Source organism: Bacillus rossius, chromosome 2 (assembly GCF_032445375.1).
Source record: "Bacillus rossius redtenbacheri isolate Brsri chromosome 2, Brsri_v3, whole genome shotgun sequence".
NCBI classification, from domain to species: domain Eukaryota; kingdom Metazoa; phylum Arthropoda; class Insecta; order Phasmatodea; family Bacillidae; genus Bacillus; species Bacillus rossius.
The window spans coordinates 26,979,900-26,995,192 of NC_086331.1; the positions used below are offsets into that span (position 1 = coordinate 26,979,900).

At 33.5% G+C, this 15,293-nt stretch overlaps 1 protein-coding gene across 5 annotated transcripts in view; it reads right to left on the reverse strand.

The window, feature by feature from the left end:
* The window catches only part of LOC134529189 (arginine-glutamic acid dipeptide repeats protein-like), a 197,176-nt gene that overhangs the window by 51,240 nt on the left and 130,643 nt on the right, over nucleotides 1–15,293 (reverse strand). For all 5 annotated transcript variants that reach the window (XM_063363029.1, XM_063363027.1, XM_063363028.1 and 2 more), the window contains 2 exons: nucleotides 2,729–2,884; nucleotides 192–334 (listed from right to left, as the gene is read on the reverse strand). In XM_063363029.1, the coding sequence (XP_063219099.1) occupies nucleotides 192–334; nucleotides 2,729–2,884 (299 nt within the window). The remainder of the gene's footprint in view (nucleotides 1–191; nucleotides 335–2,728; nucleotides 2,885–15,293) is intronic.

A 15,293-nucleotide genomic window follows, 5' to 3' on the forward strand; every position in this document is an offset into this window, starting at 1 on the left:
AAATGGTGTATGGAGGTTGCACTGTAAACTTATATCCAAAAACCACACGTTCAAGCTCACAGAGCATGAATTTACTAGAAAAATAACAATGTTAACATAGTAAAAAAATTTACCGTAAAAACCATTAAAAAAATTGTTTGAGTACTGGCCTAAAACTAAAAATAGAAGTTATTGGAGAAGTTTCTACATACCTAGTCTTTCAAGTCTTTCTCGCTCTAGCTGGTTGAGGGTTGCCTGCCCTGGCCCAGAACCAGGAGGGTAAATGCCAAACTGATGCAACGCTGCGGTTGAGGCTGCGCCTTGAGGGGGCCCTCCTGCCCCCAAACCTGCGTACCTAAACAACAGAACAAAATTATTGAAAACAGTGGCACATAGGCCTGCATTTTGTATGGATTCATGTTTTAAACCCTTTCACCTTACGACATTTACTTCCAAGTCCAGAAGAATCTTGAGACATTTTCAAAATGATCAACTAGTGTCTAATAATGTATGTATTATAATTGGGGGCCCTAAATTGTTAAGTGTGAAATTTGGAAACTGCAATGTTTTTCGTGAAATTTCAACATTTTAGTGGAAACACAAATTTGCCGTAAAATACCAATAAATACACAAGTTGACTGAAACTATTCTGAAAACGTAATGCAGTAGATAGTTGTGTAACACAGGAACAAATTATAATAACAAAGAGTTTTTGATAACTCGGGCATCATTTTTTTCTACTACTACGCCAATCGATAATATTTATGAATGCCACAAACGCGGTATGTTGCTCTTTGCGCTATGCGTACAACAAAAGGTATACATCATTATGTTCGTATATTTGGTTATTTAATGGGATGACTTTGTTTACAAGAGAAGCTACTACATGCACATTTTATATTCATACATAGTTTAAACAAACTATTTTTTATAACGTGACATGACAAAAAAAAACATAGTTTTTGAAATGGAGAAAAAAATTCAAACAAATGTTGCCATCCACTCCGAGCAAGAACGACATGCTATTCACGCTGCAGCCTGTTAGTGTGCCAGCTGGACCCTTAAACGGGTTTTACTGTACTTAATGGGCCTTAGAAATGTAAACTGTTAAGGTATGACAAGCATGGGCATTGTAGTTGTAAGTTGGCCTTCCTCATGCCATCCAGTAATAATCATTTGTTATAATTTTTTTTGTCAAATTTCAGGTTATATGTAAAAATTTTTCCTTTCAGAAGTTATTGTGAACGTAATTCTACGAGTTTATTGTTTTTATTTTTAAAATGCATAAGTTTATTTTTTCAAGTAATTTTTTTTTTGCTGGCTTCTTTGTGTGGGAAGGCATGCTGACGTAATTCTCGTTCGTTTCTTCCACGACCGAGGCTTTGTTTCACACGCGTGTGAGTCACTGTCACGGGAGTGTGAGAGAGAAAATCGCTGCATCGTGGGAACAGAAGTAAGCATTCCGTGGAAGTTTTTGTTGCCATGCGCCATGATTGGCTGAGAATTACGTCAGTGAGCCCAGGTTACTGCCCGCACAAAGGGAAGGAAGGCTGTAAAATTAGTCATTGTCCGAGCACCGGACAGGACGGTCGTTGTTCGGGCGGCGGGCCGAGCAGGCTGTGGTCGGGCGATGGCTCCGGGTTTTATCTTTTTTTAATGTACATTTAATTTTTATTTATTCTGTTGTGCAGAATATAGTGTGATTTTTACATGAATTAAAAAACATATAAATTTTTTCGTGACCTGCTACTAACCTGTATGTTCCACTCATTACCTAATTCTAAGGTAGCCGGAGATGGTGAGTTTAATAAGTAAAAGGATATCATTTCATTTGTGATTATTTACATGCCACCCAAGGACAAGACACAGATAATTTAACTAATTTAATCACGAATCTGTCACAAACAATCATATATGGGCTGGGACTACCAGTGTTTATCCAACTGATGCAAAAGACTTGGTGCACGGCATGGTGTACGGTGACACTGCTAAACAACGCCCTCATGCAACTCCCTGTCTTATATCCCTTCCTCTTGTATGGCAGCTGTGCAGCATACACGCGTCCACATTCCTGCCGCCAGCTCACTGTCGAGACTACGCAGTTTGCTGGTGCATCTACCCCGACTTTTCCTTCCCGCTGAGCCCTGACACTGATGTAAACATGGGTCATGCATTATATCCAGTATATTTTCTATAAAGAAAGGAGCCACTTAATTAAATATGGCTAATTTCATATAGCCAACTGCTGTTAATTCATGTTTACAAGTTTTCTGTGCTAAAAAAATCTTTCAATACAGAATTACTACTTCATTTAAATGGCTGACAGGTGCTAATAAAAAGATTCCCAGCTAACTAAACTAGTGAAAAACAGTACAGTGACTCAGCCTAACGTTTGGCACCTGACAAAGCCACGTTGTTACTGTTTGCCTGTTTCTATATGTAACAAGAAGATAGTTGCATCCCCTGATATTCCACTGCAGCTAGTTAATGAAGCTTGTAGAAGATAATGTAGTCAAAATACACCTCTATGAATGGCTAAGTGAACAGCCTATTACAAGTAGATAACTAGCAGACAACTGCGAGCAGCCAAAAAAGTAAACATTAGTGCTGAAGTATCGCCAGGCCAACTTGCTCAGTGCATCCATTTAAAATTTTCATAAGCACCTTTATACAAGTTGCGTGTTTGTATATTGGTGCATTCCTGTACATAGAAATAGGACAAATATATCCAAAGTAGATAGATATGTACCTTCTGTGCAACTCGAGCCAATGTTGGTCCAAGGGGTTTGCTACACGGGCCGCAGCACCAGCATTTTTCATTAGCTCATCTTTGAGACGGTCACTGAGTTCTCGCTCCCTCAGTTCTCGTTCTCGTTTCTCTCGCTCCAAATGCTCCAGTTCAAGCCTGAAAAAGTTAGAACATTTATTATTTATGACAATTTTACTTCAAAAATTGCAATTTTAGCAAAACTTTAACTACAAAACATTATTCACTTAAGTAAGTGTTACAACCACAGCTGATTTCATGACCAGTAATAAATATTTCACTTGCAGGCTTTTCGAGGACCATTGTAAGCTCATGAATTTCCTGATTTATTCATTACACAGAAAAATCAGTTGATAAAAAAAATGTTAATTTTTTATTCATTATTTTTTCAGTTACAATGGATAGTTTGGCAGGGCACATTCAAACATTGGATAATCATAGGAAATAAAATTTTTATGTTTTATATGCAGTTAGGGATGCAGTAATTAATAGATGACTGTATTTGTACCTCTGACATCCCCAGAAGTACGCTGATTAATGTTCAGTGTAAATGTTGACTATCATCTTACAATACCCGTAAAATTTATTGATGCACTGGCACAAAGCATAATCGCCTGATGCATACAATGTCTTCGAACAACATTAGTAAATAAAAAGATGCAGAAATCATCGGTGGTAAAATTGTTATAATTCAATTTATTGTCCAATGGTATAAGTATTTGTTCATAATAAAAAATCCCAGTTCAACTAAGACACATTATACAGGCCTTCAATACGAAAAAAATACACTCCCAGACTTAACTGCACATACATACTTCTTCCTAAGTCACTATATCATTTCGGTATTAATAACCAGTGGAAAAAATTATTCAAAAGAAATATCCTGACCATAGATCTCTTACTAGCTACATGAAACATACAAGCTCATGCAGTCAGGTCTATATAGCACAAAAAAAAACAGTATGCAAAATGCTATGTTTATTTTAAAGTTTTAGATTAAATGTTTTCATCTTATTGGGAAAATTATAATGTATACCTAGTAAATATGTGATGCACAATGTTTCAATGAGCTTTAATTTAGAGAACTAGTTAAGCCATTAAAAATGAATTAGAACTGCATACCCACCCTCACTCTACATGTTTGTCAGACAGCTTAGGGAAATTATCTTCTTTCAACTAGATAAAAAAAAAAGGGTCAACTCTGTAGCAAAGAGGCAAAAAAAAAAAAGAAGTGCTAATCAACACTTGTTCAAGATAAAGTAAAATGATTTTCACAGGTGCTTCACTGACTATTTCTTATTTTGCAGCTGAATATTCTTATAATATTAACAAAATAAATATAGATACTGTAAGGTCTTGTGTGGACCTAGTGGTTCGTTTGTGAAGCCCCGCCCGGCAGGTCCCTGCACGCCATTGGCTGGCGACACAAAGCTGTGGCGGGGGAGGAGGGTCCTTGGGGAGAGGGTGTATTGTGTGCAGGAGAGTTGAGAGAAGAGGACGCGCGGTGGACAACACACGCGATGCTCACTGTATAGTAGTGAAGTGAATAAAGGGATTGGAAATGTGCCGTGCATCTATGATTTCATTCGTCTCGGTAGCTCCCGATAACTAGCACCCCCCCCCCCCCCCTTTTCCCAGTGAAGTTGGGGGCGGGCGGCGAACCAGGGGCGATAGCATTGTGTTGAGGCACAGTGACCAGGACCCGACAACGGCATGGAAGATCAGCCGTTACAATCACTATTAGCTAGTCTGATGGCACATGAATCTGCATCTGTATTGTTTACTACATCAAAAAATATTTAGCTGTAAAAGTCTGAATGTTCACTGAAGCACCAGTTAAAAAGTCTAATTTTATCTTCTTGTTTCCCACACAAAGGTAAAAAAATAAAACCCACCAGTGTTTGATACTACACTAACATGGCATACATGCTTTATCACTCCTAAATCACTTTTATCACATATAGAATAAGTTTTGCATTTCTGTAAACCAGTGGTCTATTCATTTCCATATTTTTCTATTGCTATGCTATCCTACTTTGCAGACGCCACTTCTGAGGGAGAAAGAGCACTATTAATAAGATTCTTAGTACAGAATTTTAAGACTATTTATGTTTATTTTGTGTTATTGACTTTAATATCACACCATCAGTTATCGGTGGTGGTATCTGTAGTGGTATTGAGGTATCGAGAATTGGTATTGTAAAATAAGGTATTGGAACAGCCCTAATATTTTTACAAGCAAATATGTTTGAAAACATTAACTTAAATAAATTGGCAGAACAAAGCGAGTGAAGTGATGTAAACTTCTATTATATTTTGTTAGCAATGAAAATTAACCCATGTGTCCAGTTTTCAGAGGTTTTAAAAAGTTTTTTTTTTTTTGTTTATTCCTATGCTAGATGTAAGAAGCGACAGCAATTGTAAGTTGTAAACTTTGTTCAAAGCATATCTATTCATGTAAACACAGCCTGACAAGTTTTTGTACAAATTAGGCTTTTTCTTTATGCATGGAGTTTGCGTACGACTTCACAGGCCATGCTATTTATTGACAGAAACTTATAAATATGCTAAATAGTGTGAAAAGTTAAAAACATTTCTGCTAAATAATAACCATACAAATGTCCTAAAATATAATTTAGTGGTTTATGTCCAGGGTGGAAGATGGAATCATCCATAAAGATTCCTGGAAGCCTAAATCTTTGTATTAACATAAAAAATTACATTCATAAAACAATTCTAAATTATTTTTGGCGATATGTGAAAATTGTGACAAATGGACTATCCCTGAGGGTCAACAAACAGAATACAGAACTAATGAGTAATGACTCATTATTTATTACTAATAGTTTTGCAAAATGTTTCTCTTGAGTTTAAGTATCTACAGATAACAACCACAATCCATCAACATATGGTACTACTATAGTAAATCCCTATTAAGAAGTACTTGGAAATTCAGACTTGTTTCAGAAAAAACTTAAAAACAGGTAAAATTGTATGAACTACTAAAAAGTCAAATGTAATTTTTATTAACTTATTATGAAGGAAATTGTCTTAAATTGATTTTCTTTAAAGGTTTTTTTTGTAATAATTCCATTCCTATGCCTACTATTACTGCGAGTCTTGTACTTTGAGGAATCAAATCCTTTAAATCTACAATGTCAACTGGTAAAGATATTTAAAATTGTATTATAAAACGATGCTCTCTGCTTCTTGTTCCCCTTTCTGTTTAAATTTAATATCAGTATTAATATTGGTGTATACTCCAAAAAATGGAAATATAAAAGGTCATTCCTATACATAAGAAAGGCAGCAAATTAAATGTTATAAATTATAGGCCTGTATTTCTTCTAAATGGGTATGCGTAAGTTTTTGACAAAAAAAAATTTAAGAACCTTGATTTCTCTCTGATTGCCAACATAGTTCCAGAATTGGCAAAAGATTGCTACTTTATTAACCCAATTTATTTTGAAGAAATAACACAAAGATGCCTGCTATTTTGATTTAGTAAAAGCCTTTGACACAGTAAATCATCATTTACTACCATATTTACTCAAATAAAACGTTCACAATATTTCGTAACATACGTGTTGGAAAAGCTTATTCTAAACTTGACAACACTGCACAGCACAAGTTCCGCCAAGTTCCAAGGTTTGTTAATCTGCTATTGCTTAATCGATGGACATCTTGCAAAGGTTTTGTGTGTGTTCTGTGAGAAAGATGTTGCAATAATTGACTTATTACAGTTGCAATTATATACAGTTAAGGGAAAACACCTAAAATTATTCAAAAGGCTCAGAAAATTGGAAATTGTGCTACGCAAGCAAAGTAAATTCTCGTGGTAAGTTGTATATGCGACTAGAGGGAAAAAAATATTTGTTTTTGAGTGCTGTTTAATTGCAATAAAAATTTTTGTTTAAAAGGTGAGAATTTGTTGCTTGTGCTTCTTCAGCAATTTATTTTGATATAATGTTTGCATTGCCTTGATTTTAATCATTCATGGCAGGGATGTTAATGAAGCTTCACTGCAGTAAACAACACAGTTGCAGTCGGAAGCCATTTTACATTCATGACACTTTTTCGTCACATCACGGTAAACATGTTATCATTCACTGTTAATCCCTAAATAAAATATATAATGCCTAATATCTGTAGGGACATGTATTTGCAAAACCATTTCTACTGTTAATATTGATAAATTTAATACCACTTGTGCCACGAATAAAGATAACTTAAAACAATAATCAGCAGACATCAAAACCAGTATTGAGAATGCTATTAGATTTACAGAAAAACTTAAAGGCAGTTATATTATAATGTAGAATAATTACCAAAGTTCTGAATAGACTTTTAATAGAAATTTGAAATATGTTTACAAGTACTGTTTTAAAAGTTTGGTGTGAGATTTATCCTAAACAAAAAATATCTTTTCATATGGTAAAAATATTAGGGGTGCGAGGCTTATTACAGGGCGTGGCTTATTAGTTTCATATGGGACTTGAAAAATTATCTAATTTAAAACTAAGTGACAAATGACTGTCACTGTTTTCCAATTACTATCCGAAGGACAGAAATTTTATGATTTTTATCAATAACTTTTGTTCAGAAATAAGTATTGCAAACTTTCTTGTTCCACAAGGTGGTACCTTTTCACTTCCTCTATTCAATATATTTATTGATATAATTAAAGATTAGATTACTTTTTTGGTCTCATGTTTACAGATAACCTGAAAATATACAGAAAATTTGCTTCCCTACAGGAATGCCACTTGTTACAAAGCAATATTTTTTTGTATTCTTGAGTGGTGTAATCTAAACATAGTCGATCTTTACAATGAGACAACCACTAGCATAACTTTCTCAACTTTCTCATAACTTGATTTTGATTATAAACTAGAAAATTAAAACAATTACGAAATCCCAATAAGTTAAAAAAAGTATCTTTATCGATTCTAGATTATAATTTTAAAATAATATTGAATCACTTAATATCAAATACTAATAGAATTCTTGCTTTGAGTAGATATAAAATAGAATATAGCACTGTCATTTGGAAAAACATCAGTAAAACTAATAGTGAAAAACTTGATTAAAGTCCAAAACAAATTAATATAAACTATAAGCCTAAACAAGAATTTTAATAATCATGTCGATTTACACTCAGTTCTTGGCTTTATGTCATCAAGAGAAATACTGGATGCAATATTTGTACATAATTGCAGAACTGCCACCTTCCAGAAATAAAAATCAGGAATTTTATTTTTTTAAACCCCTCTTTCCTCTAATATCTAAACTGAAAATTAAAAAAAAAAAACACACAAATTTCTAAATAAAATTTTCATGAAATACCTACTTAATGACACCAATATTTTTCTGTATTACTCATTAATTTTGTAATGCTTACCTTATTTTGGCAAACGTATCACCTTCCTAATTTTCACTACCAAATGAAACCTAAATAAAAATATTTCATGATGAATAATTTCTATTTTTATACAGGTACTGCTTAGCAATTTCAACTGCATAAGATGCAAACTGCTGCTCTGCATAATTTCATAGCAGTAAGCAAAAGAATGTTAATATTCTTACTAGTCAAAATGCCCAGTAACATTGACATACATTGCAGGCATAATTCTACTTTGAATCTTTGTCGTATTTAGAGGTGGACAGAAATGGCAATTTTACTTTGGGACGGGATTCAGTTGAGAAAGATATTGGATTTTCGGGATCGGGAGCAACAGCATTGAAAATATGTCCCTTACCTAGGTATACAGAAAAAAAATTTTACTATTAAATTCAAAAGTGCATATTTATAAGTCTTACATAAACCATCTACATGAACAGTCCAAATGATTTCCAGTTCATAAAAAAATATTGACACTTAAGGACAAACAATAAGTAACACATAATGGAAATAAAAACCAAACACCTTATGTCCTATTCTACTTCAAATTTTCGTAAAGAAATACTAATCCTTCAACAGGTTAACTTTTTATTTTGTTATTGACAATATTGCCAGCACTAAAGAAAACACATTCATTGGCAACCTCCGTAGTTCTTTTTTCTGGAAGAAAGACTAAATCATCTTTTTTTTCTTTAGGATGTTTTATTATGTGCCTCCTGTTGAAACATATTCAGTTTTCAGAACAGAAGGACAAAAGTGCAATGCATCCTTTAATCAGGTAATTTCTTGAAGAATTTCCAATAGGTGCTGAAGCTACACATACCATAATTTGCCACTACTGCCTGAAATGCCAAATTTTGGAACGACACGTTATTTCGTAAAATTACCATAAACAATTATCACATCCACTTTTTAATCACATTCACATTTTGCGTAATTTACTTTTGATCATATATGTTCACCACCTGCAAAAACTTAAAACCGCTCCGATGTTTTGAAAATCGAACACAAATTATAGCCTAAATATTTGAAACCAAGATGGTGTCTTTGTTTCTTTGTTAAAAACTGAGTTTGTATCGTTTTGAATGTCATGCATTTGGCAACATTGTTAACAACTGCTCTCATAAAGTTTATTTTCAAAAATAACCTAAGGAAACTGTAAAAATTTTTATGCTCGTCAAAAGTAAAATTAAATTAATTAAAAATATGTTTAATCACACTGAGTACTTTATCCTAAGTTTTGATTTTTAACAGCGTTTACAAACTAGTATTGTATTTACTTTTCACAGATAGCTCTTATGTGTTTATGATCTTTGTGCATTGGTTAATACATGTGCAGGATTGCTGTTTGTTACGTGACAGATGGTGACAAAAACATAAGCATATAATGATTTTATAATATAAAAATTAGTTTGTCAGCTGGAGATTTTTACTATCAAAACAAAATTAGTTTTCCCAAGGTTTATCCTGAGGAAAATAATTATTTTCCTTAAGTTTGGCAATGGTCTCTTTCCCTACTTTTATCCAGATTTTCAGGATCCCATCTACCTCTTGTTATAATATGTCACTACAATAGGATATATCTTGGAATCAATTTGATTACCACCATCTGTGACAGAACAAAATATTGCAATTCGCAAAGCCTTAACACTTATTTACTTTTCTTCTTTTCCCAAAACTTTAATAATCACCGCCGTATTTGTTCTGGCACAACAATGCTTGCTATTCTGTTGTCTGAAACATTTTGCAGAAAACTGCACCTGCATGATAAGCATAATTCATAGTGTAACAACCTAGGACAATACCCTTCCAACTTTAAATATGGTTAATTATTTTTATGGCATGTTTAAGTTCATTATGGTACTTGGTTATTTTTTGCTATTTTTTTTATATCAGATGATGATCATTTTAGGATGTATTTATACAGAGTGTTTTGCAAATTACAGGTCATAAATTTAATTATGAAAGGAAATGCCAAAACAAGCAATTTTTGTTTAGGAATATATCTCCGGAAATGCAACACTGCAAAGTTACATGCACAAACCATAGTGCGCAAATTTTAATTTGGCACTAATCTGGCATGCGTTTGGCAGCACTCTACTGGCTGAAAAGATGCACGACTACAGTGCCGTGAGGTTAAAATGCTCCGCAGGAAGCAAGGTTGCGAGCGGGGCACAGAGGTTTATAGTTGGCCACACGCACTAACATCTAGTAGTCAGGTCAGTAACATGATGTCCAGCATAGTGGAAGATTTTGTTTGTGGTATGTTTACATGTTTTGCTTTGGGCGATTAGAGCAATATTGACGGTTTAGTGAGTACGGTTCTGCATTACAGAATTTACAAACAATTACGGCATGGCAAACTTTACATTCCCAAAAATTTCCGGTTTGCACATGGAGTATGCACAAGCAAGAGGAATTGCAGCAGAAGAAGTGTGTAATTACCTAGGGAACTTTCATAACAGACATGTACAGAATAGGAGAAACTTTAGTCTTTAATAGCAACTGCCTGAAACTGAGCGTTTCATACCACAAAGGACAGACAGTTGGTTACTAGTGTATGTGGTTAACTCTAAACATCTCGCCCGGCTCTTTGCCTGCTTCCCGCAGAGCATTTGAATCTCAATGCTCTGTGAATGCATGCCTTCTCAGCCAATGAAGTGGCGTCTAACTCGCACCAAAACCAATTTAAGCACTATTGTTCATTCTTGTAACTTTGCAGGGTTGCATTTTGGCAGTCCCTGCCAACCATATAATTATGCCTCGCAATTCGCAAACATCCTGCATTATGAAGAATTGTCATACAGTCATTGCCATGCATTAGTTTTTTATTTTCACGTACTTCTGATAATTTAACTAAAAGAATTATATAAAGTCACTAAACTCTATTTTTTACAAATTTTCCATCCTGTTGGTTAGGTTTTGATATACTTTTACATAATTTTTAAGTAATTTGGTTGCTATATTGAATTGTTTTCGTTATTCACTTATGATTTTGTTTCTAGAATGTTCTCTAAAATGGCCAAAATGTACCGGGGTCATAATTTTGAAATTCCACTTTGATAGTGCTATCCTCGCGTAGTCCAAGAAATTCTACTTTGGTTGACACATCTTTATCTTTTAAAATTTCATCAGCGCGAGAGAGCGCAATTCACGTGGCGCTGATGCCATTCTGTTTCTACATATAAAAAATTCAGTATTTCCTCTGTGTTTATTAGTGTGCATGTACTTACGACATCACACTTACCACCATGAAATATAGAAAAACATACCTGCACATAGACAAAACTAGAATGTAGAACCTTTTCTCAATTCTATTACAGAGGAAATCTCCACTGAAAAGTCTTCTTGTAGGCAGATTCATATTTCTTTGACATTTTGGATACAGTTCAAGCAAACACTACTAGTAGTAAACAACATGTTCAAACACCACAAAGGGATCCATTTTACTAGTGACATAAAAAATAAAAACCAGCAATACAGTGAGACATATACACGCCATCGATTATAAGTGTACCGAATATCATCTATCGCAAAACCCAGCAGATCGACCAGCAATCGCAACAGTGGGAAATTTACAAAATTTTTTCTACATATGCAATAGATAATTGGGAGAATTTCACACAAAATGGGGAGTCTTCTGCAAAATCCGGGAGGGTTGTCGGGTCTGTAACTGCTATAAGGGTCGGGCTACAATAAAGTGGGACATGGTTGCATATTTTAATATTTATTAGATAAGGAAAAATATTAAAAATTGGTGTATCAGGCTTTAAATTTACTGTAGACAAATTGTATTAAGGGCTTAGCAAAACTGTTGTTTTAATACACATGCTCAAACTTAACAACCGTAAAATTTTTGGTCAAGTAAGGATAACAGTATTTTATAATTTATTAAATTCCAATTTCCTATTCGTCAAATATTTCATCGCAGGCTTATGTTACTTTGTAAGAGTAAACAAGAGAAAAAAACACGTAAGTATAACTAAATATAACAAGATTATGTGATCCACCCCTTAAACAAAAAAAATTCCTTCTGTGACAATTTAAAGGCATTTTTTTAAAAAAAAATTACCAATAATTATCAAGGTATGAAATTGTAAGTTCACATTTTCCTAAGTGCAATTAAAATTTATCTAATTAGCTAGATACTAACATATTTTGTAGGGGTGTGCGAATATTCGTAAACACGAATAGTTGCGAATAGTAACTGACAAACTATTCGCATTCGTAAGTCGAATAGCAAAATTTAAAATTGCGAATACCGTATTGGCCCGAATATAAGGCGACCTGCAGTTTCAGGAGGCCAAACAAATGTAAAAATTCATTGGACATACATTTTGTGTTGATAAATCCTTTTTGCATTTATGTATACAGCATTTAACTTTCCGTTTAACTTAAGCTACGTATTACTATTTAGTAGTATTAAACGTAACAAAGCAAACAAAAACAAATGCAGCTTGCCGGAACAAAACAAGTGGCTAGCTGCCATGGTGAAGCATACGGCCATGAATAACTTCAGTGACGTGACCGCAAATATTTGTCCATATTACATTCTGACAAGAGAGTCTCTGTCCTATGAATTTTAAAGAATAATCTATGATAATTATGTTGTTTGGAAGGTTTTTACATAAATAAAGAGTGGATTACTGTGAAATTATTAAAATAGCCTTTGAAGCAACGTACCAAATTCCTGTAAATGTCTTCGCAAGTGTTCGGCAATGTTCGTTTTACAACAAAGAAATATTATGGAAAGACAGTTGGCAGCCGTGAATTTCCAAACATTACAACCGAAATGTTCTTAACATTTTCTGTTTGTAAATGCAAACAATCGTTCTGAAAATAGCGGTGATATTTTAGTGCAAATATTTCCGTTAAAAATCTGAAATTAAATTACCGTAAATGTTAACACGCGATTGTACACAAAGTAGAAATATGAATTCTGTAATAAAATGTTGCCATTTTGAGATGCTTCAACATTCACATTTACTCAAGAACAAATATTTTAATTTTCAACTTTAAACAATTGTGAATTACTGCAATATTGGGTGGATTTATCGTTTTCCCCGTGTGAGGTAATGAAGTTTTAGTTAATATAAAAAATCGTGAACATTCTGACAATGTTTCTACTGTAGCTTTCAGCTTGGAACTAATGTTTGCGGTGCTGACGTCTTGGGCGTGAAAATAAGGCGACTTCCAATTTTCTCATCTCTCATTTATGTAAAAATGGTCACCTTATATTCGGGCCAATACGGTATTTACACGGCTGTGTTTTATTTCTCGTGGTGGTTCCAAGAGCTTCGGTTTTCACCAGCTTCTAATGTAATTTCCAAAGTATTTATACATTCTTACTAACATAACCGCAATGTATTTTTAAAAGGTTCATTTCAAGGAAAAAAACCAAACCATAATCATCCTACATAAAACTAACTTGGTTTCAAAAGCCAGACGGTAAATGTAAACACGAAGCCATTTCCAAACGAATATAGTTAGCAGGAATGCCGACGACTACCGTATTTTTGATGAACATTTGCAATTGTTTACAAAACCATTAAAATTAACTGTTTCAAATATTTTATTCAATGATAACCTTTTTATATACTCTTGAGTATTGAAGTTAATCACCGAGTTTTTCCGGTCATAATATGTTTGAAGTACAATGAAATTAATTTCCCATGCTACACATTTTTTTTATCCAAAATTGTCCATTGTGGTAACCGAAAGGAAAAACAATAGATAACAATTATTAAATATTATTATATATGAAATAAAAATTCATGTCCTCAATAACTCTTAAAAGTACTGTGAACATTTTTTTGTGGTTTCATTCACAGAAAATATCTTGCATAAACTAAATATATAAAAACCCGCCATTGTTCAGTGTAGTAACATATAAAAATAAAAAATATATATATTACAACTATTCGACTTCGAAACTATTCACATTCTATTCGAAAATTTTACTATTCGATTCGAAAATATTCGACCATCAAAATCCACTATTCGCACACCCCTAATATTTTGTGACATTTTTATTGAAAAAAGATAAAAACATTTACAAACTGTCACAGAAGGACATTCTTTGTCACAGAAGAAAAAGTCCAACCAAATTTTTCAACACTACTGTTTCCTGTTCCCTCCTATTTTTTATCACATGATATTTTCCCTCCATATTCATTACTGAAAGCTGGAGGTTTAATACTAAGTCTCAGAAAATACTTTTAATGAACCAAATTTGTTAAATGTGGTAAGTTTATTTCACTGTCAATTCACATTTAAAATTAGTACACCAATTGTATCTATAATATTTTAAAATATATTTTAAAAATGAGGCTTTGTTATATGCTTACAATTCTGTCTGGTAATGTACAGTTACACATTTTTTAAACAATGGAAAACTGGCTTTAACTTACATTTCTAAAACTTTACAAGTGATGTATTATGTTTGTAGTAAACACTGGGCAAGACAGGTGCTCAACAGATGCAGGAATGCAGAAAAAGGCAGAAGATACTTACAGAAAAAGGAGAAATGCAGCGTAGATATCTGGAAAGGAAAAAATTAAAGAGAGAAGAACTAATAAAAAATGGAGGTATTTTTAAATTAAAAAAATATGAATAATAAAGGAAAAAGGATGCAAAAAAGAAAATAAGACGACAAAACTGCACAGATCATACTATTCTTTCTCCAAGTGCCATACGTAAAGAAAATGTTTGAGTGAAAAAGGCATTACCTCATTCGCCAAAGAAAAGTGTTGAGGTTCTTGGAAACCTTGTTAAGACTTTGTCACCAAACAAATTGAGTCAATTTTTGGATATAGCAGGGCTAAAAATAATAAAAAAGTGGTAGTTCAAAGGAAATGAAGAAGTGATGCCTTTATAGATGAAACTGTGAGAACTGTAAGACTTTTTTTTTAAAGAGATCATATAAGCTGGCAATGTGCAGGTCAAAAAGACTTTGTGACTGTCCAAACTGCAAAATGCAAAATGCTGTGCCAGAAACATCTATTGCTTGTGAACTTAGTGAAGCAGTCAGTATTTTTAAGAAAGAATACAGTGATGTTTCATTAGGGTATTCCAAATTCAAATCATTATGCCCTGAACATATAGTTCCCATGTCTCTTACAGATCAGGATGTGTGTGTATATAGTT